Source organism: Empidonax traillii, unplaced genomic scaffold (genome assembly GCF_003031625.1).
Source record: "Empidonax traillii isolate 1590-97213 ecotype Southwest subspecies unplaced genomic scaffold, ASM303162v1 scaffold20:size5563877, whole genome shotgun sequence".
Taxonomy (NCBI): Eukaryota; Metazoa; Chordata; class Aves; order Passeriformes; family Tyrannidae; genus Empidonax; species Empidonax traillii.
In genome coordinates, this window is record NW_020955213.1 from 4,249,763 (window position 1) to 4,277,511 (window position 27,749).

Here is a 27,749-nt window from a genome sequence, read left to right on the forward strand (position 1 = left end):
CAGCTGCTTCCCTCCACCCTTCCTACTGCTCCACCCTATGCTCGTGGCAGGACGGGGTGACAAGAGGGGGACAGGGTTCAGCGGAGCCAGGACAGCGGGACAAGACCCCAGTGCACTCCTTGTGCCAAAGCACTGATGAGCTCAGGTTCATTCATGGACAAAGGTGCACACAAAACCTCAATGAAAGAAACAAAAAGGAGGAGGAAAGTCCACAGTGAGTCATTTTATGCCATTCAGCTTCTGCCCCATGAGCACTGCATGAGCTACAGTGCATCAACCAGCCCTGAGAGACCCCAGTGTCACCAGAGCTCTGGGATCACTACAAAACACGTGTCCAAAATTAGGCCAGAAAGGGCAAAAAACAGTAGCAAGAGGAGCCTCTGTTCCGGGGTTTCCACTGTTTTCAGGGAATATCTCCCATATGAAAAGTAACACACATGGAAGGAAATGGCAGATCTTTCGGGTCCTTATGGCACCCCACAAACATAACCTAAAAAAATCTCGTTCCTCACTCTTGAAGCACAGAGAGTGCTAATCAGAGTTTTGGGGATAGCCAAGCAACACAATTGAAAGCATCTTTTAAATGATGTTTTAAAGTTGAGTCCTAAGTAAGGGTGAGAGGTTGCACATCCTTGAGACGGGGACTTGGATGCCTCCCCTGAGCACGGGGTCAGGACTACTTTCCAAACATGGGTGGGAGCTCCCCACACTCCCATCACAGCACATGGGGATTAGACACATTTTATGCTATCGGTTTCCTCTTCCCGCTGACTTTTCTGATTTTGCTGTTGCTGAAAGCAGCCAGTTATTTCATCATAAACCCAGATCCCCTTTGAAAAAGTGTGAGTCAGCCAGTTAATATATGCTGAAAATTTCTATCACTGCCACTCTGCTGTTAAAAGCCTTCTTGAATTTAATCTCAGCGCTAAAAAAAAATAATAATGAAAAGGATAAGTAACAGAGAAGATATTGCAAAACGGGAGCTTTCCGCATACTTCAGGGGTTCAGTTAGTTCCATCTCTTGCAGCAATATGCATGCCTTGCAAGGCATTTTTTAATATCTGGAATCTAGGTTATATTTTTAAACTATTAAGCTAGCCTTAGAAAACAGTTTCTAAAATATTTATCTGCTGGAGTTCATACAGCCTTGGAGGAATGCTTTTGGCATCTGGCTCGCCCTGTCCACGGCACTGTCCACATACCTTAGTGTTTATATTATAGGAGCATAACTTAATGAAAAACAAATGGCTCCATGTGAGACCCCCTTTGGGTTCCCCAGCTGCATCAAGCAATGCAGCAAAACCTCTCCTTGGCATGTGCCAAAGTCTGCCCAGTGTGAGAACCATGCTGGGTCAGTCCCACATCCATCGCAGGCAGCAAAACACAGCTTATTGCCCAGAGATCACAGGGATGTGTTTCCATGTCCTTCAACAGCCTTTGACTCAGGCTGTTTAAGTTCACTTTTCAGGAATTCTGTTTTGTTTAGACATTAACAGGCCTCTCCAGAATCTGGTGTCATCATGAAAAAATAACAAACAAACAAAAGGGCAAGTGCAGTGCTGGGGGGAACAGGAGAAAGGCCTGACACAGGAAGCAAACGTGCCCAGCGCTCAAGCCTTTACACCGTCACCTGGACTTCTCCAAATGAAGCCCCATGTAGCAGCAGTCCTCAGCACAGAATACCTCAGCTCAAGGTGGAATGAGGTTCTTCCACACACAGCAGCTAATTACCACACACCCCAATTCAAATCCATTGCTAAAAAACCAAGCCCATCACTAAACCCCAAGCCCATCCTGGTGGAAGGGACCACAGCCACTCAGCAGCAGGATGCTCACTCCTCTGCAGGATGCTTGTTCCTTCACACCCAAGGCACAGAGCAAGCCAGACAGGACCCCAGCGCGCAGCCCAGCAGCACAACTTTCATGACTTACCCAAAAAAGCACAGGAACTTTCTGGCGGAGAGAGTTAAGCTTTGGGATATTTTCAGATTTAATAAGCTCAGCAGGGGGCAAGGGAAAATCAGGATTTTTCAATTGTGTCTTTTCAAACATTAAAATAACTGCACATTTTTTTGTGCAACTACTTTTTTTCCTTGGCATGCCATAAATTAGCAGCTTAATTTCTCTGCCTTCATAGGCTCAATACAAGAGGAACTTTCTGAGAAACGTGCATGCCCCGACTTTGGATCGAGTGAACGTGACATCCCTGTGCCACACTGCTCTTTCCTTTTCCAGGAGAAAAGCTCCATCCTCAGCCATCTACTCCCCAGCTGTTGACAACCACAGAGAGATTCAATTAGTCAAATTTCACAGCTGGCTCTGAGAGAAACAAAGCCTATGACACAAAACTACTGTAACAGTTAGCAGGAGACCAGGCATGGGGTGATAATCCCACCTCGTTCCATTGGCGCATCCAGACCCAGGAATGCTGTTGAATGTCTCAGCTTCATCCGGAGCAGCAGCCATAGTCCCACTCATCAACCATTCCACAACCTCCCTGATGGTCTGCACGTTTTATGAAATTATATTTGGTGGGCTGAACATAGATTCCCCATCCCTAAATAGCAAGCAGAGCTGACTGTACCCTAACATTACAGTTTATTCATGTCCTGTGGTTTAAAGTCCATGGTAAAAGGCAGGAAAATACACAGTCTGGGGATCACTAAAGTAGTATGTAACAGGGAGATAGTTTTAACTTAATCACAATTCACCCAGCTGTAAGAGTTTACTGTCACATCTACTCTTCTTTGCTAAACCATAATGGCAAAAATACAGGGTAATGTACCCAGTGTAAACTCGAGCTCTCATTGTGGGAGTCTGGGCACACGCACCTCCGAGGGGTCTGCAGGGCACTCATCTTCCATCTGCACAACCACCACAGCAAGAAACTTCCTTTGCTCCTGACTAGAAGTTCTAATGGATAAGATGTCCCTCAGTTTTATTTCCAGTCTCATCCCTTTGAAACCGTGACCCTCTGGATGGGTAGGGCGGGCAGTGCCAGGGCCTTGGCACGAGGGACTCCAAGGGACACTGGGCAGTCACATCTGGTCTCCATACTCATCTTTGTTGCTTGTCTTGTGGTCTCCCCACAGCTCAAAAAACAAGGCAGACGGGAACGGTGCACTGAGCCTTCCTGCAAGGAAAGCTCCCCAGGGCATCCCAGCATGATTTACACAATTACTCATAACTGTACAGTGACCAGACAAAAACAGATGCAGCAATGCAGGGTAATGACTCAGCTGGACTTGGACGGGCCACCGTATGTTGAAATCTTTTTAACTCCTCATTCTTTACAACTGCTTTACTCAAGAGCTCACCCATCCCACCAGCCCACTGAGACACCTGGTCTTGTTTTTCCAATTTTAACACAAACAGTGGGAGCTGCAACATACTTTTTATCATTAATCTCCCATCTCGGAGAAGAACTCAGCATCATGTTTCTTGGACTGCAGTTTAATAGCTGTTTTCTCTGTTCGGAAACTAAGTCTCGGGTATTGCAAATATCAATTTGAGCAATACCCAAAATTGTGCCCACAAATTCAGATTAAATACTGTCAGCAAGCTACAAGCACTGTGCTCCTTTAGGGCAAAAATCATCCCTTTCAACACACTTCAAAAATATGTAAAGTAAAGAGAACAGCCAAAAAGATTATTATGGGGAAATAGAAGACTTTTAGAAAAGCATTTAATTCCTTCATGAGTTTAGGGGAGAAGCCTGATTGATATTTGTAATCTTTTGGTGGACAGAGCTGTCATTTAATTTAGCTTGCATGACTGAAAGAATTTAACAAAAACTGTTCCATAGAGTTTTGCTGAAATTCTTCGCATGTTTTTCGTAAGCCTCTGGAATATGATCAAACCTAAAAAGCTGGAGAGGATGGCGACTGAACTTGCAGCTAAAATAATATTCAGATTGTAATATATGCTTAATAATCAAGTATTCACATACAGCAGAAAAAGTGCCTCAGTGCAGAAATTACTCTGGATCCCCAGCCGTGTTATCCATGTGCTGCTTGGTACCACGAAAGGAACCCTGGGAACTGAACCCAGCAGTGAAAACCAGCTGCTGGCTCTGCTAGAAACCTTCCAAAACTCAACCAAACCCACTAACTCATGACTGCCTGCAAGATCTAGGATGCCTTCCTACAGAAGCCTCATAAGGGAGAGTTTTAGAGGAGCAAAGGTGTTATTTCCCCTTTCATCACTCCAGCCACCCACTCTGGCCCCACAATTCAGCCACACTCTTACAAGTACGGGACACAGATCCCATGGTACTTCCCACATAACTCCCAAGATTCCCAACAGGACAGGTTTTTCTATTTTAAATTCCAGCCTGCTGAAAACATGGGGTTTTGGGGGAGAAAAGCTAGATCTTACGGCCAATCCTGACCTTGAAATCTGAAATACCAAATAATTTATGTGTGGCTTTTAAATCAGGGCAGCATCATGGGAAACGTGCAGATTTTCACATGATACTGTTCCCTGTTAACAGCTCATTACAATCTACAGAAGTATATTCCCATTATGAAATACAGCTGGGGTTGTTTTGCTTACGAAGGTCATTATCTGATCACAGGCAAGAATCGGGGAAAGGAACCCATTTTATAAGGCTGAAGTTGTGGACTTTTTGAAAACTCATGTGTTTTGAATTTGGTGGCCTGATCATACACAAGCATGCACCAGCAGAATCGATTCTCTCCACTTCCTCTGCTTATTAGCCCTGGAAATAGCATGGAAAAAATTATCTTTTATTAGCAAATACTTTCTTTATTATTGAACCAACCCTCATGAGATTTGTTGGTGCCCTCCACGCCACATTCCTATTTTGCAGCTCTGTTTGGTTTATCCATTCTATGGGTGGGGGCCTTGATGGCACAGAAGCATCCACCAACACAAACCCAATGCAGCATCAACAGCATCAACTTTTTGATTGCTTCTTTCCAAGCTCCAGAGAGCTCTCCCCCTCTTGGGTGGCAACGAAATGCAACACATATTACAGAAAAACTCAATGTTCCCTGGCACAGAGCATCAAACTCCATTTAAAAATAAGGATATTTAAAACTTTAAAAGTATCCGTAAATAGCAGGATCTGTACTTCTGTCTTGCAAGAACAAACACATATGCCTGTACTCACAGGCAGGCATCACTGCTCTTCTGTACACAAAGTTAGCCCATGGACAGAAGAGCCTGTTTTGGCAGGAGAACACATGAACTGTGGTTTCCTTATGGGCATTCCAGTTGGATGCACCTTGGCAGCACAGACATGGCAGAGAAGAAACCTGTTCCTAATTGAACTCCTATTTCAAGCTCAGCAGAACAAAGCATGATCACTAATCAAGCGTTAATAAAGTGGAAGCAGGCTTTGGAGCTGCAAAAGTAATTTTCAGTGCTTGGAAAAATTTTGAGTTGGACATATTGGCTGTTTTATCAGCTGCTCTAAAAGACAATCCTGCATTTCCCCATGCTGCCTCCTTGGAGATATCACAGATTTTGTGCTGCTGGAGCTGAACTCAGCAGATCAAGCCCCAGGCAGCAGCTCCTGTCTGCTCTGGGCAAGGGATGGCCCTAGGATTCCCTCCCCACACACTGCTCGTGGGTCGTTACTGCTCTGGGGCTCCGCACCAACCCATGGCAATGAGTGCCAAAAGTTGTGAACCAACTGAGTTTATACTGGGGCTCCTTAGCCATAAAAATGTTTTAGTCTTTAATTCTAGCACTCAAAACACCATCTCCTGGAACAGGAAAAATCCCAACCATGCATCATTTGGGGTCTATCAGCACAGCAGGACCCACTTTACGGTCTTCACAGGCTGCAGAGGAGATGCTCTCAGCTGCCAGTAAATCAGTTTTCCTGGTCACTCCTGATAGCACAAAGAAGCTGGTGACAGCAGTGAATTATTGACCAAAGCGTGGCCCTACTTTATGGATCATCAGCTTAATTCCAGATTAGCTATCCAAACTGACAACATCCCTATGGGTAAAGAAAGACAGATAAAGACGCCTAAGAACTGGCAGTAATTAACACAAGTCAGCACTGGACAGTAAATCTCTTTCTGCAGCAGGAGGGGCTGCCAAGGCATTATGGATTGCTCTGGTTTGGTGAGGGCAGGCTGATGCCCAGGACAAGATGCTCCCATGGGCTCGGAGGTTAAGCCCTGGCTGGCACCGTGGCAGAGCAACCGTCTCCTGCCTGCTGTCCCCCAGGCAGGGGAGGTGTCACTTCCCTGGCCTGAACAAACACTCATTCATCACCGGGCACATGTGAAAAAGAGATTACTGAGGTTTTATGACCAGCTCATTCACCTTATATGCAGTTCCTTCCCCTTCCACCCCCAGCTATTTATGGCTTGTTTTTATGCGGCAGTAGGAAGCAACAGGACAGTGCGGGTGCCAAGCAGGGCTGATGGGCACCTGGGCAGTCCCCATCTGCTTCTGGTTCATCCCCTGAGTCCCACATCAATGGCAATGCTGGAGGAATGCTGCTTTCCTCTTTGAGTTGCTACAACCCCTTCTGTTCCTTTGCACTTTCAAGGCCACGCAATTGCCAGTCCTTCAGCATTCCCTTCCTACGTCCACCTCCATCAAATATAGACATCCCTGAAACTCCAAAAACCCAACCATCAGACCAATCATCTAACATGTGGTTGGACTAGGCAGTAGGTAACACTTTCAGCACCTTGCTGGAGTCTGCCTGGACCTTTTACTGTCAGAATTAGAAAGACTTTCACAAGCTACCACCTCATTAGAATCAACATAGGAATGCATCCGTTTACTGCAAACACTCTTTTCCAACTCTTCACTTTGCCTGGGCTGATCTGCATCATTTCCTCAGTCCTAGACTCTTACACAGGGCTTATAACTGCTCCAGATATGGTGTTACTCAGGCCAAAGCATCTCCCGAGGACATCTGGTGCACAACACAGGAAACCTGTAGCTTGATAAAGGGGAGCAGAGTGCCATGTTAAAATTGTGGGTGCACTTTTAAACCTGCACCAGGGAAAGAGCTGGTATTTTAAGACCACTTGGGCTTTCAGACTGCATGGAAGAGTTACTTAAGGAAAGAAAGTCACCAAGAGAGCAGCTCCCACCAGGCACATTAACCACCCACACTTGTCAAGGGCGGGAAAGGCATTTCAAAGATGATTCCTTCCTTGCTACCTGCAAGGCCTGTCTGCCTTGTCCCCTTTCCACACCTTTCTTTCTCTGGCATTACAGCTGTGCTCCTTCTCCCCACAAAGTTTCTCAGTCTCCTTCCAGTAGCCCCAGCTGCCTTCCCCTCTTCTTTCCGCCTGCTCTGCGTCACTAGACATGAGAACCTGGACCAATTTCTCCACCTCTCAAGCAGCCAGCCCTCAGGGGGTTGGCAACTGAGTGAAGGAGGGGTGTGGGAACCTCTGTGGGCCAGGGTCCATCACTGCTATTATCCTTATTTTCTATATGTTTAGGGATGTTGGAGCAGAGCCCTACTCTGCCATCCAAACACCACTCAGGAAGGCCCAAAGCGCACGTCACCAGGTGACAGAACATGAGACAACAAGCAAAGTAAGAGCACAAGGAACAAGAAGACAACATGGCTAGAGGTGGAGCAATCAACCACCTCCTTGCCATCACCTCCTTCAGGCATCTGAGCAGGGGTGGCCTGGACAGAAGGTGCCCTAGATGCAAGAGCATCCAGAAGGACATGCAGGTTTCACACCACCTTGAGCCATCTGCTAAAACAGCCCCAGGATTCTGTGGAGGGACACCACTGTGACCCACTCAGGGAGTGCAGCAACTAGTAGGTCCTGCAGCCTCTTCCCTACCCAAATCAGCCCAGCCCAGTCAGAACGGCTGGGAGATTTCCTGTTGGCTCAGGCTTCTGCACACGTGGAGGCTTCCACTTGTCGGTGACGTCTGCTGGGAGACAAACATCTCGTCCTTGGCATCAGGTAGGAAATAGCGAGCTGAGAGCTGTGCCAGAAGGACTTTTTTTAACTCCTCTTCACCTTCTGCAACACAAACGAGAGGCAAATCCCTGCCCCAGCCACTTCCCTTTCCCCCTAAAAGATCCCAGTGGAGAGGGACTTCTCAAATCATGTATTTTTGTGCATAGTGTTGTGTTGCACAGAGATTTCTGCCAGAACAGCAGCCCGAGTTACCCCGGCAGCATCCTGCCCTCACAGACTTTCCAAGCTTTACTTTTGCATTTGCTTCACCCCAAGGCACTGGAAGCCCAAAAAGCAACTGCAAGCAGTTCTGATGGACGTCCCCAGGTCTGCAGAGCTGTCACAGGGAAGTGAACAGCCACCTCATAAGCCACTTACCTCGCATCAGACAAGACAACCCCAGTGCGGGGTTAATTACTGAGCAATTGATTTCAGCAGAGACTTAAATCAGACAGGGGGAGGAGAACTCCATGGCAGACACCCCCAAACCTGTTAGCTAGGGAGGATTGAGCAGCTGGTCTCTAATTAATGGCTGATGTCTGGGCTGGCTCCTGGGCCAGGTCTCAGCTCTCTCTGCATTCAGAGCATGGATGCTGCTTGCTAAAACCCAAAAAGTGTCACAGATACAGCTTTTCCTGTGTCAGTACTGGCACCTAGGATAGATCTACCAATAGGATAAGGAACCACCCATCCAGGCTCAGGCACTGCTGATACACTAGGGTGCAACTCATCACTGATACTGAATGTACCCAACAGCAACTGACCCTGCAAGGCTCAGGCCTCTGGAGCAGCAGGCAGGAGGTAAGAGGAGCCCTGCCTGGGATGGTTCTCCCACACACAGATGCACAGACGCCAACTGAGCAGCTGAAGCAACTCAGTGTTTAAATTAGGTTCAAAGCTGGTGACTTTATACCCTCCCCCAGTGAGACTCAACACTCACAGAGGAAGCCCTGAAAAGCACCCATATGAGTCTCAGTCTCAGCATTTAGATGCTTATGAAAAGGTCAGTAAACTCCTTCCCCACTCACAGGCAGGAGGCATTCAAGGGATCCTGCCAAAAATAAAAAGTAACTTCCTGCCCATCACAATATTTGTTGATGGCTTGAACACCCATCCTGTGCCAGCTGCCTCCCATCCCCCTGCTAACCGTGCTGCATAGGCAGCATCTCCTTACATGTGTCCCCAGAAAGGCCAACCAAGCACATTTCCTTCTCTTTAATATCCCTCCCTTGCAACACAGCCGAGCAAGGCCATAGGCAGCAAATCCTGATGCAACCTAAACTTCCCTCTTTGCTCTCAGTTCGATGTGCTGCTGTCTCTCATCACATGGGCTCCAACAGCACGAGCACTAAAATGCAACCCAGCCTCTGCAGCCAGTTACACGTCAAAGCTCAGATAAGAAGTTTAATGAGCAACAGCACCAACTGGGAGTCCCCCTAAGCCATGAGGAGTATTTAGACCTTCCCCCAACACAGACAGGTCAATGTCTGACTGGGGCTGGCGTTTGCCAGCACAGAAACCCGCCTCATTACAGACATCTGCTTCATCAGCAGGATAACAAAAGGAGCGAGATCACAAATTATTCATTATTTAAAATGAACAAAACCTCCTGCACTTTCTGACAGCAGCACAGTTTGCATGAAAGCTGCAGGGGTCTGTGCCAGCCTCTGCCTCCTGTGGCCACCGAGGTGGGATAGAGCATGAGGAGAAGTCCCAGGAGAAGCCAAATCAATGCTATAAAATAGGGACCACCCTTTCCTAGAGGAGGATGAAACAGCATGAAGTGTGTCAGGGAGGTTCAGGTTAGATATCAGAAAAAGGCTCCTCACCCAGAGGGTGGCTGGGCACTGGAACAGGCTCCCCAGGGAAGTGGTCACAGCACCAAGGCTGACAAAGCTCAAAGAGCATTTGGACAATGCTCTCAGGCACAAGGTGCGATTCTTGGGATCGTCCTGTGAAGGGCCAGCAGTTGGACTCCCTAATCCTTCTGGGTCCCTTCCAACCCAGGATATCCTGAAATCCTGTTCTAGGATTGCTGAATGGGGTGTAGGTCCAATGCACCTCCTACTATAGACCAGGGAAACACTGATGACACTTGTTGCAAGAACAAAGCTGCTGAGACCATAAGATGAACTGCTTCAGCCAGCTAAACACCTTCCTGCACACAGCAGTAAAGACACCTTGCAATGCCATTCCCACCCAAGAGATGCAAAAGCAACAAATGCTTTTGGTTCCTTCAACGTACAACATACACAAACCCAGAGTAGTTTGAGCAGGCTAAGCAATCTTACACAACCTCAGTCTAGAATCAAAAGTAGCATTATTGATAATGAGGCTTTTTCATGGGAACAAAAGCAATTGCATTTGTTTTTCAGCCAAGAAGACTACAGGTTACCTTCTGGACGATGACGATTAGCTCTCTGAATCCCAATCCCCTCTCAGTCTGGACCACATTATAAAAACCTTGCTGTTAAGTCAACTTTTGGAGAAAAACATGAGGAAACTACCAATCAACCCACTAACACCAGAGAGCTGCATCCTTTATTATGGAGACCATCAGGGAGGACACCTACCTCAGACATCTACTGATTAAATTACAGCCTAAGTTACAGCACAGGTGACACTTGATACACTTAATGAGGCCCAGAATAACTGTAATTAACTGTTAATCTGGTATCAACGGCTCCACTTACACTGGGGTTTGCTGCACAAGGACTCCTTCAGGTTTGTTTCCTTCACAACAGGATAAACTCCAGCACGGTACAGGATATCTGGTGTTTATTTTAAGGCATCACTGTGCATCAGCTGCACGTTTTAGACACAAAAGCAAATGAATCCCCTTTAAAGGTGTTCATTTGTTTTCTTCCCCAGCTGATTTCCACAGCATTGTTTGGAGGCTGGTCCCTGCAGGACACACCTGAGGCACCTGCCTCCCTGCGGGAGCCGAAGCCACAGGGACAAAGTTGAATCCCTTCTCGTGCATAAGACCAGGGCAACCAGGGAATTTCAGGGAAGGAGAGTGATAAAAGGCTATTTATGTTACCCAAAGGTTATGGAAGCCAGACAATAAACTGGTATGGAAACCAGCCAGAACTGCTACCCATCCAAGTTCAGCCCCAGCAGCTTCCTGATCTTGCAGAGAAAAGCCAAGGAGATGGAGCTCAGGCATTGGAATAAGTTGCCCAGGAAAGCTGTGGAGTCGCCATGCCTGGAAAGGTAGGTGGGATTAGCAAAAAGGATGCACAGGTGAGATATTCCTTTTCCACAGCAATAAAGGAGATATATGGCTTCACACAGGAATGCACCTTTCTCAGTCCTCCCATGTGTGTTCCTGAAATTCACTGCCAGGGAAAGGCCAAATGAAAATAGGAAGGACAAGAAAACACTGAATCTTGTCTCAAGAAATGACAGCTCTGGAGTCCCATTATTTAACCCCCCAAAAAAGGATTGTATGGCTGTGGACCAAAGGATTTGGGTGCGCTGAGGAAAAGCCTACAATAAATTATTGAACTGTCTGATGTGAGCACTTTTGATACTGCCAGATGTTTTGGCACCAACATCAGCAAAACCAACAGGTCAGTAACAGACAGGGTTTGTTGGGTTTACACAGCTCACAGGAGATGCTTAGGCCCTCAGTACACATTCACTGTCACTTGAGCAGTACCTGAAAAATGCCTATTTACTGTCCTTTCCTTATTGAAAATAGAAAATACATCACATTCCACAGAAAATATCACTGCACAATGTGGATCTTAACTGTGCACCCCTCACACTCCCTCTGTGTCGGGCAAGATCATGGTTAGAACAGGCAACAAACTCCAGCAAACACAGCCCAGGATACACCTCTGTTTGAAAACAGGCATGCAAACACAGCAGGTCCAGACAATCTCTCCCGTTAAAGAAAACTCATTTGGGTGACCTGTGGATACAGCGTTCCCACAACAACCCTGATAAAGCCCGGGGGTTTGCGACAGGTCCTGGGCAATATCTGGCATGGGCAGGCACCAGCTCTTCCTGAAGAGGGGAAGGAGGGGTTTGGGCTTGATATCTCCAAATTTAATTATGCTCTCATCACCAAGGGTCACACGTCCCCTGATTTAACTGCCCTGGCAAAATCCTGTCAATACCTCTTGAACAGAGTAGGAGAGCATTTACCCAGCACGTTAACGGGAGCTGGGGCACAGCTAAAAGGATGATGGAATTAGTACTTAAATACCAGGCCTAGACTTGGTGGAGCTATAGATTACTTTGTGTAGTAAAGAAGAATTAACTGATCCATTCCATAATGCATTTATCATTAAAATAAAAATCTTCTGTCATTTTATTTAATAGCCTTAGTAAGAAATAATTGCAATGTCTGGTCGCTTTTCAACAACATGTGGTTTTAATATTTTAATTGTTACAAACTGTTTAATGATGGTGAACAAAAGGCATGTCCAAGTAATTATTGTATTTATTAACATTTCTTTTGAGGACTTGATAGATTATATTGCACATACACAGCATTTCAGACATTGTAGTGTTAACTTATTAAATTTAAAGGTGGAAAAGGAGCCAAAAGTGACTTGCTTTGGTGCAATTTAAATATTGTGTTTTCAAGTGATTAGTGTTGTGTATCACATTATTCAACAATCTGGAAGTGTGCACATTTTTCTAATTATTATGCAGCTTCATCTGATCAGGGAATTAAAATACAGTGGGAATAATAAACCTCAGAGAGCCTAGCAGGCACAGGGAAATGGTGTTCCACCAAATCCGTCAAAGTCATGGATTTTTCTGAAGGGGAAATATATTCCTGAAAAGTCCTCACCTCCCCAGGCTCTCCCATAATAAACTTCATAGTTTTCCCTACTTTGAGCCACCCAGGTCAGGGTCTGGTGAGGTGAGTTCCCAGGACCTCATGTCTCCCCTGGGAGCATCCACGGCTGCCCCATGCCCCGAGAGCCCCCATGCCCCACTCGGCAGCCTGTTTGCAGGTTTCCTGTATGCCCCGAGCAGGGTCTGGGTCCCTTTGCCTCCCCAAGCATCATTCCCCCACGGCAGGGCGAGACCCTCCTCTCTGGTCCCCAGTGCTCCACCACACTCTGTATTTTAAGCAAAGGGGTTGCAAGGGACTCTCAGGCACAAGGGCATCACACCGTTCCCAGGCCTATTTTGTTTACATTTGATTCAATCAAGTTGTGGCCTTTTGGCCTCTTTCCAAATTAACTTCTGGGTGACCTCCACCATGCCCTCTCCCAGCAGCCAGGCCGCCGGGAAACAGCCCATTAAACCTACAAACAAATATGGGACATATTGGTTGATCAAACCAGCTTCAAACACAGCTCTGGAAATGCCCGGGCTGCGCTTTTAATGCGAACTTCAAGTCTATTTTGTCTTCGGTCAGTCGCACCTCTGAGCCTCCTGGCTTTTTTTTTTGTTTTTCCCTTCCAGCTATAGCTCTGTGTTTTACTGCCTCATAAAATTTCTGAATTTTTGTTCCCATCCCCCTGTAAAACCCAGAGAAGAGCAACGTGAGGGTCTCTCACATGGGGCTCACCACAGGGCCCAGGTCTTTACACCGAGCACATGAAGAAAGGCAGCAAGACCCTGCTTGGGGGAACAGCTGCATCATTCCAAGAAATTGTGTCTTCCCCTTATTTCCAAGGAAATAAATCAAAGGGAGTTTCTCAGGGTCTGTGAAAGCATATTGCCTGGATTCCCATCCCCAAAGGGTTTATTTTTTCAAGAGCTTATATGGTAGTTAGATTTCTGGCTAGAGAATATGCAATATGATAAAAACACAGTCCCTATATGGGGCAATAAATTACAGATTGTTTGATGTGGAAACCAAAGAACTGTCAAACTCTAGTATATCTGAAAAATTCTAAATGAGCCCTTAACTCGAGTGTCTGGAAATGTACAGTATGTTTCCAGGCCATTCAATTTTGTAAAGACACATCTCCCCCAGTTAAGTTTCCTTTTATGGATTTTAGTATTCATTTTTGGTGTGGTCGTTCCCTCCTTTTGTTAAAAAATTGTGCTCTTCTTCCTCGAGACAGTACTGTGATAAACACTAGGATTTAACTAAACATAAACAGGGATTGGAACTGGGCACAAGCTAAAGGAGGTAACTGCACTAAGGATGGGGTAGAGCATCTGCTGCAGTGGTGTCAGAGCCCCATAGGCACTGGAGAGGGCACAAAAGCCACCTCAGGACAGACAAGGACAGGAGAGAAGACCAAGAGTGTCATATCAGCCAATTTGGTACTACAGATCCCTGCTTTATCCTCACATCAGCATCACTCAGGTCCGCTCGCTCTCCAGAGCCTTTCATGGAGGAGGATGATCAACAGGAGGTCACCAATGTGGCAGAGCTCCCAGGCTGTGGGGCATGGGACACCACAGCTCCCAACTCCATGTTTATCTCTTGAAGCTCTTACCCATCTGTCAGCCATCCAAATGTCTCCCAGTGGTGGGAGGAAAATTGCATGACCAGAGGAAATAGCTCACCTCGCACACAGCTTTCTGCCTAGGGATGGTTCCGAGTCACAAAAAAACTGAGCAAGACCTTGCACTGACACTGAACAACCTTTCAGTTTCAATATACTTTTACGTGTGGGATGAGTGAAAACCCTTCTAGCTAGAAACAGACCCCATCCACTCTGGGAAATAAAAGTTAGGAACCAATTCCAACTCATTTTCCTGAAGGTGACCCTTAGCCTCCCAGCTGAGATAACAATGCTAATATTTATGGATGGGCTGTTCATGCCTCTGGGCACACAACAAAAATAACTCAAATCAAAACTTGGTAGACATCTAACAGAACTGGGGGAAAAAAAAAAATCTACTTTCAATATGGCAATAATAAACCATCTCAACCACCAATACACGAAAAATAGCATCAGCCACAATCACACATTTGGGTGAAACAAAAATGGTCTGATGTAATGAATAGGCACCACTGAGGGTGACTCATCCAGAAAGGGCTGACTTGAGACAGTATACTACTCAGGCACTGTGCTTTATTCATTTATTTATTTATTTCAGCTTGATTGAAGGTGCTCAAACCAAAAAAATCAATCTGGGAAACTTTCACTTTCCCTTCTCTCTGGGTTAGGTTTTCTATAATCCTTTCAGTTCCCACAGGTTTAATTCTAATGCACAAACCCCATTCTCCTTTCAAACTGCAAATGTTTGATGAGAATTTCTCATGTGTGTGTGTGCACATTTACCTAGATTTGGTTTGAGGAGACATGAACTAAAGGACGAGCACGATTTCTACACACAACACATTTGCCAAACTCAAGCAAGCTCAAAAGTGTGGCGAACTGCTGAAAGCAGACATTTTCAACAGTGTGAGCAGCCTGGAATAAAGCAAAGCCAAGTCATCAGCAAATTACAGACATTTTAGCAAAAACCTACAGGTAAAATCTCTGGGACTCTATGAGAACTGCACCAACTAGCATGGTTTCTGAGCCTGCCCGCACCCACAAAATCCAGGCTGCATCTCTAACAACACACTGTGAGGAAGCCACAGCACTGTACTAGATTCACAGTTTACGGGTAGTCACATGGGGAATCTGGCTTACAGCTCTGAGCACTGCAAAGACGCTCTTTTCCCCAAAAAAATCCTGGATATTGGAAAATCCTTAAAAGCCACTGTTGGCTTGAGCTGCTTGGATAAGGAGATTTTCACCCCACCCCAGCTCAGGAGTCCCCACTGCTCCACAAATCTGAAGCCAACACCTAAAAAACACAACTGTAATTCATCCAGAGCTGCGGCTCCTTCCACATTTCCTACTCTTTGGCATTCAAGATGCATTCCGCATGTGAAAGAGAGCTCAAAACTTTCTTAGGTCAAAAAAATAAGTGTGATGGTGAATTTTGGCACCCCAGATCCCAAATTTAAGTCACCTCTGCAGTTACTTTCACCATTTATAAGCTACTTATCACAGACTACAGACTCTCCACAGAACAGAATCATATCATAGAATTATAGGAAGGTTTGGGTTGGAAGCGACCTTATAGATAATCTAGTTCCAACCCTCTGCCATAGGCAGGGATAACCATGTTGCTCAAAACCCTGTACAACCTGGCCTTGAACTTCCAGGGATGGGGCATCCACAGCTTTCTGGGCAAGCTTCATAACTAATTTTCACAAACCACTTCCCATTTTCTCCTGATTTTATTCTCAATTCCTCCTCTTTCTCAAACACAACTTTACTAGAGTGTTGAATATTTTTCAGACTCTTAATTTCCACTGTTCAAACCAAAAGAGTTTACCTGCCCCCCATAATATGTTCCAACCTGATCCTACAAGCCAAGGAAGGGAAGCATTGAAAGAGATCACAACTAAAGGTGACCATATTCACCCCCTTACCACTATTTTTCTCTGAGCAGCAGCTGACAAGAGACACTCTGCTGCTGCAAACAGCTGAATAGGGCTCAGCAGTGTTTACCCAGGGTCTCCCACTCCACAGATCTCCACTCCTCAGCAGCCTGAGCTGTTCAGCAAAGACCTAACTTGACCCAGTCTGGCAGCCAGCATTTCACAACCACTTTATGTCAGCAGTTTCAAGTACACTAATAACCATGTTTTGTTCAGTGCGACTTTCTCACTGTGAACGGCAAAATATCATTATCACCTGCAGGTTGAAGCCTGCCCTCTATCCCATTTAATAGGGAGCTGATTATGCTATTCCCCCCCCCTTTCCCCTTTTAGTAATTATGGGCTGTTGGCAGATGGCACCGCTCGGCACGGGGAGCCGTGAGGGAAGGCAGTACAGGCTGCAGGGCCGCTGCCCACATCAGCTCCCGCATGCTGGGGCGTTCCTGGGGACCCCAAATCCCTCGCTGCATCCCACTCCCAGACAGCACCTAATGAGGCGTGCCTGCATCACAGGCCACTGGGGTTAAACCGGGAACAGCTATGAAAACAGTCCCTGGCAGTGGCAGGAGCAGGAAAGCAGAGGTTTGCAGAAAAGTTGCTAAGACAGCAACTCCAAACAGAGCAGCCCTCACGGCCCACCCGGCCGGGAAGCAAAGCTGGGCTTAACCCCGGGAACTCACTGCTGCCCAGAGCATGCCAGAGAGACCCTGAACAAGGTCCCCCACTGGTAAGAGCTCTCTCAGGAGAGACTGGGCAGCTCAGCTGCATTAACTGTGTTTCCACCTGAACGTGTGGGACCTGTAGGGTCCCAGTAAAGTAGCAAGCCCAAGGTATCTGCCTCCTGAAAAACATCCCCTCTTTGAGTTACTGCAGCGTCCCATACTCAGTGACAGAGATGGGGGAGAGCATGTCCAGAGCTGGACCCCAGCCCACCAGCCCAAGGCAGTGCTGTGGAAGAACTCTGTGGAAGGACAGCCACAAGTTGAACACTGTACAGAGGTGCCACCTAATTTCCTGGTAGCAGTGGGGCTTGTTCACAGACCTAATCTGGCATGGCATGATGGGTAGAGACAAGATACTGCTTGTCCCAGGAAGGATGCCAGGTCTGAGGCAGTGGGAAGGAAGCTTCCTCCCCAGCAGAAAGGATCTCATCCAGCCCTGCCATTTCCCCTTTCAACAGTAACTTTCCCCAGCAGCTGCTGGGAGTGGATGTCCAGGGAGATGCAGCAAAGAAACAGGTGATCCCTTCTGCCAGCCATGAGCAATACCAAATGGGATTCCTCTGACCAGAGGGGACATCAGGCATGTGCCACACAGCCCCTGCCAGCACCTTGTGCTCAGGGGGACCATGGCAGCTCCATCTTTCCTGGTCCTCCACTGTGCAGGGGACAGATGCCCAGCAGAAGCAGGGATGCATCCACACATTGGCCAGGCACAGGCTGAGCCCTAGAAGGCTGCAATGCACATACCCCACAGCTCCCACTGACCCACAGAGAATCACACCAGCATGTATCCAACAGGACCTGCCACGTGTGCCCTGCGAGCCTGGTACCGTGCAGGGCCAAGGTGGCAGTGGCTCTGTACAGAGGGCTCTGCACAGAGCTGCTGAAGATGGAGACACCCTGGGTTGTCTGGCTGAGCCCAAAGAAAGTGTGGGGGAGGCCAAACTGATTTGGAAACCGCCCACTCTGGAGCCATCCCTGCTGGCACGTCTGCAACAAACCTGGTTGATGTGTTTCAGTTTGTCAATAATCTGGCTGATCACTGGCTCCAGACCTTTCATCTTCACCTCATGGTTGCCAGACTGAGCTTTTGCTCCGTTCCTTGTGATTTGGGGACTGTACCTGTAGGAGTGAGAACAGAGACCATGATGTGATGGGCTAATACAGAGGAGATCTTTAAAGTTCAGTAAAAACAAGAGAAATCCCAAGATAAGCATCATCCCTTTCTAAAACAGAAAGCACAAGACAGTTAATAATGACAAAGAAAAGGCAGAAGATTCCTATAAAAATTTTTGCTCTGACTTTGCAAAGCAGCAAGATGATGTAGTTGTATCACTTGAGGACAATGAACTCCTTTCCAGTCCATTAGTAACCAAGGAAGATGTTAAACAGTATACAACAGGGATAAATATTTTCACATAACTTGCACCCAAGAGTCCTAAAAAAGCTGGCTCAGAAATTCTGGCTTGCTCATGTTTGTTTAAAATGAATCTTGGCAGACCACAGAGACTCCAGTACAAGAGTGGTAGTGTTGTGCCCACAGCCAAAAAAAAAATGAGTGGGATGACCCAGTTAACTGCAAGCTGATTAGCATAACATCAACCCCCTTGCAAAATAATGACTATCACTGATGTGTGATTTCAATAATAAAGAATTAAAGCACCAGAATATAATTAATGCTGTCAACATTGCTAATGGAAAATAGGTGTTGTCAAACAATCCTGATTTCAGTCTTTGATGAGATCCAGCCTTGGGGATCAAAGTAACTGCTCAGACAGAACATACTTTGACTTTGGTAAGGTGCTAGGCTCTGCACCATGGGGTACCTTGATTTACACAGGTATTATTCAAGTCAGCAAAGCCCCCATAAAGCAGATTAAGCTGCCAGGGCAACTCTACAGAGGAGGGCAGCCAACCTTGCACTCAGCTTTTTCACTGGCAATTAGGAAAGAAATATCCATTCACTTGCTGCAAGATTTATGGAATGGCCAAGTTTATCAGAGTAATAAAAGTGAGGGGAAGAGGGACAGAGGGGCTGCTGCTCACTTGCCTGCAGAGGAACGCATTCCTATAGTCAAGACCGGGGTAACGGCTCATGATGCTCCAGACATGAGACAAGCACATCCACACCAACCTCAAACTCGGCTTCAGGACCAGAGCACTCGGCTGCCAGCACTGCCTGCTGCAGCCACAGCAGTGGCACAGAGCACACGGGTGCCTTCTCGAGCTGTGGGTTGTTGGTACTCATCACAGCCCCAGTGACAGGCCACGGTACACTTCGAGCACAAAACAAGTCCTCGTCTCCAAGAACTGTCAGCCAGAGCAGGCGCTGCCAAACCCCGGCACAGCCTACGAAAGTGAGATCACCAAGATAACACCAGTACCAGTCTGCTTTACTGTACATCTGTTTTTCCAGTGTTGTGGGTAAGCAGGATGAATATTCCTTTCTGCACTCGTCTCCTACATACCACGTCTTTTACCAGCTCCCAGCACCTAGCGGCTGCCTTCCTGTCTGTCAGCTCCCTGTTCCCCTGCCCAGCTAATCCTTCATCCCCACGCTGCCAGGCAAGCTTGGGCAATGACAGTCGGCCCATTTCACATAGGTTTTGGATTGAAAGTAGGACTTTAGCAGGCATTTGAAGAAGGGGAGGGAGACGGGAGGATGGTGGGGCCAACTCAGGGAGGATGCTTTGCTAGTGGGGAAAGCAACAGGCACAGGGACATTTGGCCACAAGAGTTGTCAGGACACACTGAGGGTTTCAAGGACACACAGGGGCTTGGTTTAAGGTCTACTTAAACTCTAAATTAGGAATGAGATTGACTCAGACATGTTGGAATGCAAAGGCAACCTCAAATCTATACTGGTGCAGCAGGAATCTGCCCCTGACCTGAAATATTCACATAATGTAAAATACAAAAGTGAGCCTGATTTCCACTCTAAGGCAGGAGTTCTATATTCAGGAGCTCTGCATCTCCAGCCAAGTCCCCAGTGCTGGGCATTCCCCATACACAGCCCTGCTGATGGCTGACGAGCCTGTGAGATGCTGCCCTGAAAGAGATGACAGATGAAAAAGAACAGGAGAAGGAGGTGTATGTGCCTACAACAGAGGCACATGTTGTTTATTATGTGTTTATGCCCGTGTTTATTCCTGTTTCCAGGCATAAACAGCTTGTCCAGGTACAAGTGTCACTGCAAAGCAGAGACATCTACTCGGGTCTCCCCAAGCCCCACTAGCTCCTCAACATGAGAGCAGCTGCCTGCATAGTCAGCCCACTATCCTGCACTTCAGCACCAGCACCATACTCAGAGCTCTGCTCTCTACACCTGTCCCCATGCTGGGGCCTCCTGGTAGGACTCAGTATTTTGTAAAATACTTCTCTCTCTCTCTTTTTTTTTTTTTTTTTTTTTTTTTTAAATAGTTGCATTATCCTGTGAGGCACAAAACACAGCTTTACCTGAGACACAATAGCTCCCAGTTCAGCAAAGCCCTCACACATGCAATTAGAAGGCTTGTTGTATGCTGAAAGCTTAGTGACTGGGACAAGTGGGGCCAGAGCAAGCCAGGCTGGGTGCCAGCCTGCAAAGCCCATGTCCAGGAGAGGGGCTGTGCTCCTGGCACAGCCTGGCCGCATGCTCCGAGCACCATCTCGTGGGAAGAGGCTGCTGCTGCCGCAAGCACAGACCTGCCCGGCTCTGCTAATACTTAGGCTGAACTTTTTTGCAGGGGAACAAAGCACTGGGAGCAGCAAACCATTAATCCTGCTGCTTGTTTTTCATACAGTCCCTTACTGCCACCGTGCCCACCTGACAAACACATCTGGAGACTGGATGTAAACATCCAGAAGACGCATGACTTTTTAGATGCCAAAGAAATTACCGCCTTTGGTATCACCGTAAATTTAATTTAAAACACTAATGGAACTCAAAAGTGCGTTGCTGAAGAGTCTCCTGTGGTTTCAGAAATTTAACAAGCAAACTCACACAGGTTTTAGCATGAGCAGGACCAAGCCCATTTGGTGCATACCTAAATTAATACAACATCTTTCCTAAACAGTTTTATATAAAGAAACACAATAGCTTGGGTCTGAGTGAGTGAAATCCCTTCTGAAATCCATACAACAGTTGCCAGAGACAATCTCTGTAGCCTAAGCATTGTTGTACAGAAAGGAGGAACACATTACTACAATAGTACTACAAGTTACTCTATAACTTCATGTCCAAAAACTGAAATTGTTCTCCAGAAAGTTCTGCTGGGATTTGGTGAGGACCTCAGATCACTCTTCCCAGGGGATTAAGTCTACTAGAGAAGGAAGCAACCTTGGAGAAACAAAGCATCACCACCTGGTGCTTCCCACCTGGCCAGGTACAAGGGTATGTACTAGACCCAAAATGAATGATTTGCATCATTACACAATTATCATTTGAAGCAGCAAGGCAGTGGGCAGTGCAAGCTGCACATCTTTGATCGTGAATGACAAAAAGGAGACACACAGGAACATGCTAAGTCCAAATAGCCAGAGACAAAGTGCTGTGTGGCATGGATGTTTTGGGACACACTGCCTCTTCATGGCCAACCTGAGACCTCCTGGTGTGTTCAGGCATCAGCTCCCCTAGGCTGTGCCCCTCTCTGGGGTGGCCACGCTCAGGCATGCAGAATGCAGCCAACCAAAGGGTTAAAAGCTTTGAAATGTAGCTTCAGCCAGCGACCTGCATTCCTGAAATGCCAGAAAAGCTGGAAAAGGCAGCTGGCACCCCTCCCTGCAGCCTGGGCCAAGCAGCCGGGCCTTAATATGGCAGAGAGATGCTTTTCAAGGCCCTAAGCAACCTGGAGAATGGGGGTCCCAGTACAGGCCCCACGAAGGCTCCGCTGCACCCCCACCACTCCAAGCTGCTGCAGGGCTAGTGGGCTCACAGGCAAAACAAAACCAAAGCAGCTCCTTCCTCCCATGTTCTCCAGTCACAGTGCAGAAAAGGAAAAGTCTCTGAGCCATCTCGAGCTGCTTTCAACTTATGCCAATAAAACAGCCCTTCTGCAAGACACTTGTGCCACTCCACTATACCCATCACATACCTCTGCCATGGTCACTGATATCAACAGGGAACAGCAAATATGCACAGTGGATAAAGTCCACCCCACGGTCCCCGGGGGTCCCTGTGCCAATGGGGTATCAGTGTTGCAACATGAGCATGGTTTGGCTTCCACTTCATAAGCAAAGCCCAAAATACTTTCCTCTTTGACGTGTCTGACGTCAGTCAGCAGCATCTCCTTGCCTGGGCTCCCTGGGTATGGGCTCTTGCTGGGGGATGTGGTATTTTCCAAAGACAAATGTCACGTTTTAAAATGTGCTGATAAGTGGCCCTCGTTAAAAACTACTTTCAAGACAACCATCTAATGAAAACACCAACAATCTGAAGTCTTCTGTGGGGATGGCATAACTACAGACCCCTCCTGCTCCTTCTCATCCACCAGCCATAAATGCCCAAGCATGTCGTCAAATTAAGGGATTTTCCCCTCCTTTTCTCCCCACCATCCACAAATGTCTCCTGTAAATGTTTGGTCTTTCCAGTCCAAATGCAGCTCGTTCCAAGCTTTCATTTCAGAGCAAAGAAGGCAGGATGACAAATGCTATTTAAATATATGGCAATGAATTTAAAACGTGTGTTCATCCTACTCTGCCATGCTAGGCTTTGAGATGAGTTACTGCAATGCCTGAAGTGTGATTTAGAGAAAGTAATCATGGAAGTCAAACATAAAGAATTACACCTTTTAGAAAAAGGAAAGTAAGTATGTTATTCAAATAACAATTAATTTACGCCTGCCTTCCAGTTGCAAATTATTTATTCAAACACAGCACCACGATTTAAACAGCGTGGTATCCCCTGCAGGCTCTTCCTCTACTATCCATGTTCACTGGATCATACTTGTTTGAGAGAGTGCACAGGGGACAAACACAACACAGACTGCTACAAGACAGGACTACAATGCCAGAGAGAAGAGGTTTCACTGCACCAGAGGTAACAGGTGAGCTTCGAGCCTGTGAGAGCAGCATTCCCAGCATCTGCAATCCCACCACGCTGCTGCTCTGCATTTCAAGACATGACTTACTATAGACCATGTGGACTGGTGACACCGAGTCCTCACCACACAGGAGGCAAAAAGATATGAAAAAGGGGAGAAAGCAAAGCAAAGTTTCTTCCCTCCACACTCCTGACAGGAACCCACGTCTTATCTCCAGCTGGTTTTCATGGTTCAGTAAAGGTGGCTGCAGTGGTGAAGCCAACATTTTACTCTCTGACCCTGATAACTTTTGTTGTAGTGAGACAACCTTTGTGTCACATCAGCAGTGCAAGCAGTGGGGGCCAAAAGGCTTGAAAAGCTGTTTCCAACCCACTCATCCTGCCCTGCAGACAGGGTGTAACTCCTAGATGTGCCCACAAGCCGCCAAGAAGAGGTGAAAACTCCTTCCCCTGATAGTTTCCTCTCTAAAGAGAGACTGTCCAGAGGTAACCTGGTCAATCATACCAGTCATCCCCCCCCACCTGTCCTCTTCCATATGGGGTGAGTGTTCCCTTGACAATATGCAGGCATCTGTTACATGGGGTGCAAGTGGCAGGAGAGAGGTGGGGTGTACGGCTCTTGGGTGCCTTTCTGGTCTGAAAGGTGCACTCATTTGCTTGCTTACAGTGATTCCTTGCAGTCCCTGCAGAGCTCGAGATGCTGCAGTCAATTTACACCACTAGCAGCTCCAAACAAGCTGCTTCAAAAGCAACCAGGAGGATCCAACACTCTCAGTGGGGAGTGTTCTCACCTAACTAAAAAGGAGCCATTTTCTGCTGGATTTCCAAATATCAACACCTCGAAGCCTGGTCCATGACAGCCCTCTCAGATCCTGTTGTATCAGTTCTCTGCCAAGGGAAGTGTCCTTCAGCTGACAGCTTAGTTATAAACACGAGGTATCAGGTAGTCACCTGGTTTTAGGAGATGGGACTTCAGAAGGGACAGCAAAAACTATAATATTCATAGGAAAACAATGGGAGTTTGCAGACAACCTGAACTCTCCTTCCATTCTTATTTCAATTAAAGTCAAGACAAACAGATATGGAAAAATGGGCTAAACCTGAGATGAGGCAGCAGGCTTAACAGAGGAAGATTCATGATCTTCATTTCTGAAATATTCTGGAAACAATTACAGCCACTCAATAACCCACAGGATTTGCCTACTATCCTTTCATTGTAGCTTACATTTGCTACAAAGCTGTGTTTTATGGGCTTGAAAAGTTATACAGCCCTCCTCTTTGGGGACTCCATTGTATCAGATATTTTGCAGTACTGCCAGAAATAACCAAACCCTTCACGAACTAAAGGGTTATTGCTGGCATGGAATTTCCTTTGTTCCAATTACAGAATCTCATTTTTCTGCCTTGCTTCCAATTGTGCTTTCATTGTTTATGATTTGTATGATTAAAACAAACCACGGTACATTGGCAACAGCAGGGAAATCTGAGACTTCTAGCTTGAAGAAGAGATTTGGCAAGGTGCTAAAAATATATTAATTTTGAATTGGTACAAAGAGAACAAGAGCTATGCTGGTGACTTAGATTAATGTACACGTTTGTCTTGAGAAATTTGGCAATGGCAATATCTAACAGCAATGCTTAATGTGCTTACAAATTTTGCAGTGGGCAGATGTTGCTGTCATTCTATTCAGAACAGCTTGAAAGGAATATACTCGTGTAAGCAGATTATTAAACTCTGAGAATCTAGATTTTAATAGGCTTTTAGTATTAAATGCTGCAAAACCCTGATACTGTATATAAGGTTCAAATCACCTTTGAGATTCCGATGCCTAGCTCCCATAGGAACTGAGGTGAGTTTTATATCTAGCACCTACTTGATTTAAGCTGAAGGCTTTAAATGAGCTAATTATTCAGTCAGGACTCCAGTGATAAGAATCATTCTCTGTTTTTTCTCTACATTGGATGGAGATAAGGGTAAGAGAGGCTGGACAGCATCTCACCACCTCACCCCACCAGCATGAGGTCTGGTGAGAGGATGGGGCATGAAGACAAACAGAGACAAGGAGGGGCATTACAGAAACCCTCGCTTAGGCAGCTTTAAACTGTGGCACACTCACCCTGTCTACACGTCTGTCTCAGGGAGTTGCCTGCAGTTGAGCCCAGAAAAGCTGTAAAGAGGGGTACAGGAATGCAAAGAGACAGAGGAAGATCCATCAGGACTGGGCCCAAACTACCACCAACACTCAAGCGCTGTGACCCCTCAACAAGCTCTTTGCAAGTGGTAAAATGTGCCATGTGTGGCATTTGCTGTGACTCTTTCTGGCACCCCATAAAAGCACAATGTGTTTTTGCACACTTTGAAAAGTGTGAAAAGCAAGAATGTGTTGCCTTTTATTTTTTCTTCCCTCTTTGGCTTATGTTCTTCAACCACACAGCAACAGCACAGCAAAAGACACAGGTACTTCTCTGCTCAACCAGAAAAATCAACCTCCCTGGTACGGTTCTTGCTGTTTGCAAGCAATTATTTCAAGCCACCATGTCCTAAATCCACAATAGGGATGGCAATCAAACTATTAACCCAAAGACAAAACCTCAGGAAGGAGGATGAATTCTTGTCATTACATCGTGCAATGTGGAGAAGTAAATGACCACAAAGGATCACAAAGTAACACTCAGTAAAAGAAAATGAGGGATGAATCATATTACAAAGGCTGGAATACACAAAGCAGGATGAGTGACCCACCAGCAGAGCACATTGCATGGCAGCCCCACCACAAGCCAAGGTGTAGAATGCTCTCAATCAAGTGGGTTCTCAGAGCTCCTCATCTCAGGGGGCTTGCAAGGGGCTGCACCAGGCAAGGAGTGCAATCAGTGCATTGTAACCTTTCCCTATCAGTGGGAAATCGCAGAGTCAGGGGTGAAATGAGAACATAACTCTACAAGTAGAGTTGGACCTCGATCACCACAACAAGCAAAGCAGAGTCTGAACAGGACTCCACAAAAACGGTTTGCTGTGTCAGGAGGAAAGCAGGATGAAATACTCCAGCCAGCTGCATTGCACTGAAGCACCAGACAAACACTCCACCTTCAATCAGGGCAGAGGGAGTTAAGGGCAAGGAGGAAACAGAGGATGGTTCAAGGCTCAAATTGGGAAATGAGACCCAGTGGAAAGACACGGAGCGTGTCCGGCCCGTGGGAAGGAGGGACATTCTCACTGTCTGCGGATAACAAAGCACTGGCATAAACAGGATAGAGTAAACACTGATTCAGAAAAACCACAAGAGGAGGAGCACAGGGTGCAGAAGGGGCTGTTTGCGTCAAATAACAGGATACACATTGTCGGTATTATTTAGTACTTGAGAGCATTGGCAAGGGGTTGTGAATTTGCTATTCCAGGCATGACTTAATATGTTATAGGAAAAAGGCTTTGAATAACTAGCAAATTTTGTTGTGACAGAGAGATCAGAAAACAGACAAACCAGTAGGGCCCCTCTTTAACTTAATGAACGCTCGGATACTGTATTAAAGACGTAAGAGGTAAATAACCACAAACCCTACTGGAATGCCACCAAATCCTAGACGTGTCCATATGGATGCTCACACCAACACTGCAATGCTCCAGCAGTTTTACCCATTGTCTGTGCAGCACCAGACATTGAAACACACGGAAACACGTCATCCAGCCAAAACATCACTCTCCCCTGATGATGCAAAACTTTCAGCAGCTTCAGCAGGTGCTTTCTAATCAATCCAGGAACCTCCTGCCCTGCTGTGTTGTCCCCCAACACACACCAGCTTGGCTGAAGCCACCCATGAGGACCAGGGCTTGTGAATGTAAGGCTGGTCCTGTCTGTCCATAGAGGGAGGGCCTCATCCACTCAGAATTCCAGGCCTGCTGGCCTGAAGCAGAGCCTCACTATATCACCTGTCCCTGCTCTCCCTTTAATCCTGACCCACTGAGTCAGCCCTTCATCCATTCCCAGGAACTCCATCTGCTCTAGATGGTCACTCACATAGAGGGTAACACCCCCTTATCATCTGCCCTTGCTTGTCCTTCCTAAAGAGCCTGTATCCCTCCCTTCCAACACTCCAGTCATAGGAGCCATCCTACCACACCTCTGCCACCCTTCTTTCTGGGAACCACTACATGTGTGGAGCAACTACCAGGCCAGGCCCCTGAAATTAATACTAGATATCAAAACACACCAAACTTCTTGCGAAAAGTGGTAACGTGGAGCCTGATGACCAATGAAATGCTCACCAGTCCAGCAGGAGAATTGCTGCTGCCAAGCCAGAAACACTCCAGCACATAACACAAATTCTCAGAGCTGCTTGCATAAGAGCTCCCACACCATGAACAGCTGCTTGGCTCCCTCTTGGGGAAAACACTGAAATAAAGGAACTGGCAGTTTGGGGTACTCGAGCACCGTTACCTTAAATGCTCCTGATTTTCAGGAATCCTCCCAGACTCTCAGAAACAGATGCTAGGCTGGGAAGTTCAAGTATGTGAAGTAGTCAGTTTTGACTCTGCATGAAGCAATGCAATTGGCTTTAGAGATCATTTTAACTACATGTTTGCTTCTATTTGAAACATTCTGCAAATGGGTCCTGAGAGAGGAGCTCCCTGGACCATCACCTTAGCTCAGCTTTATTTAGCTGAGTTCTTCCTGTAGTTTCACTGGCAGAAACACCACCAGGTATGAGACACTTTC

General features: G+C 46.6%; 1 protein-coding gene across 2 annotated transcripts in view; it reads right to left on the bottom strand.

The window, feature by feature from the left end:
• Nucleotides 1-27,749, bottom strand: part of GPC3 (glypican 3) — a 143,758-nt gene that overhangs the window by 26,398 nt on the left and 89,611 nt on the right. For both annotated transcript variants that reach the window (XM_027899375.1, XM_027899384.1), the window contains exon 6: nt 18,020-18,140. In XM_027899375.1, the coding sequence (XP_027755176.1) occupies nt 18,020-18,140 (121 nt within the window). The remainder of the gene's footprint in view (nt 1-18,019; nt 18,141-27,749) is intronic.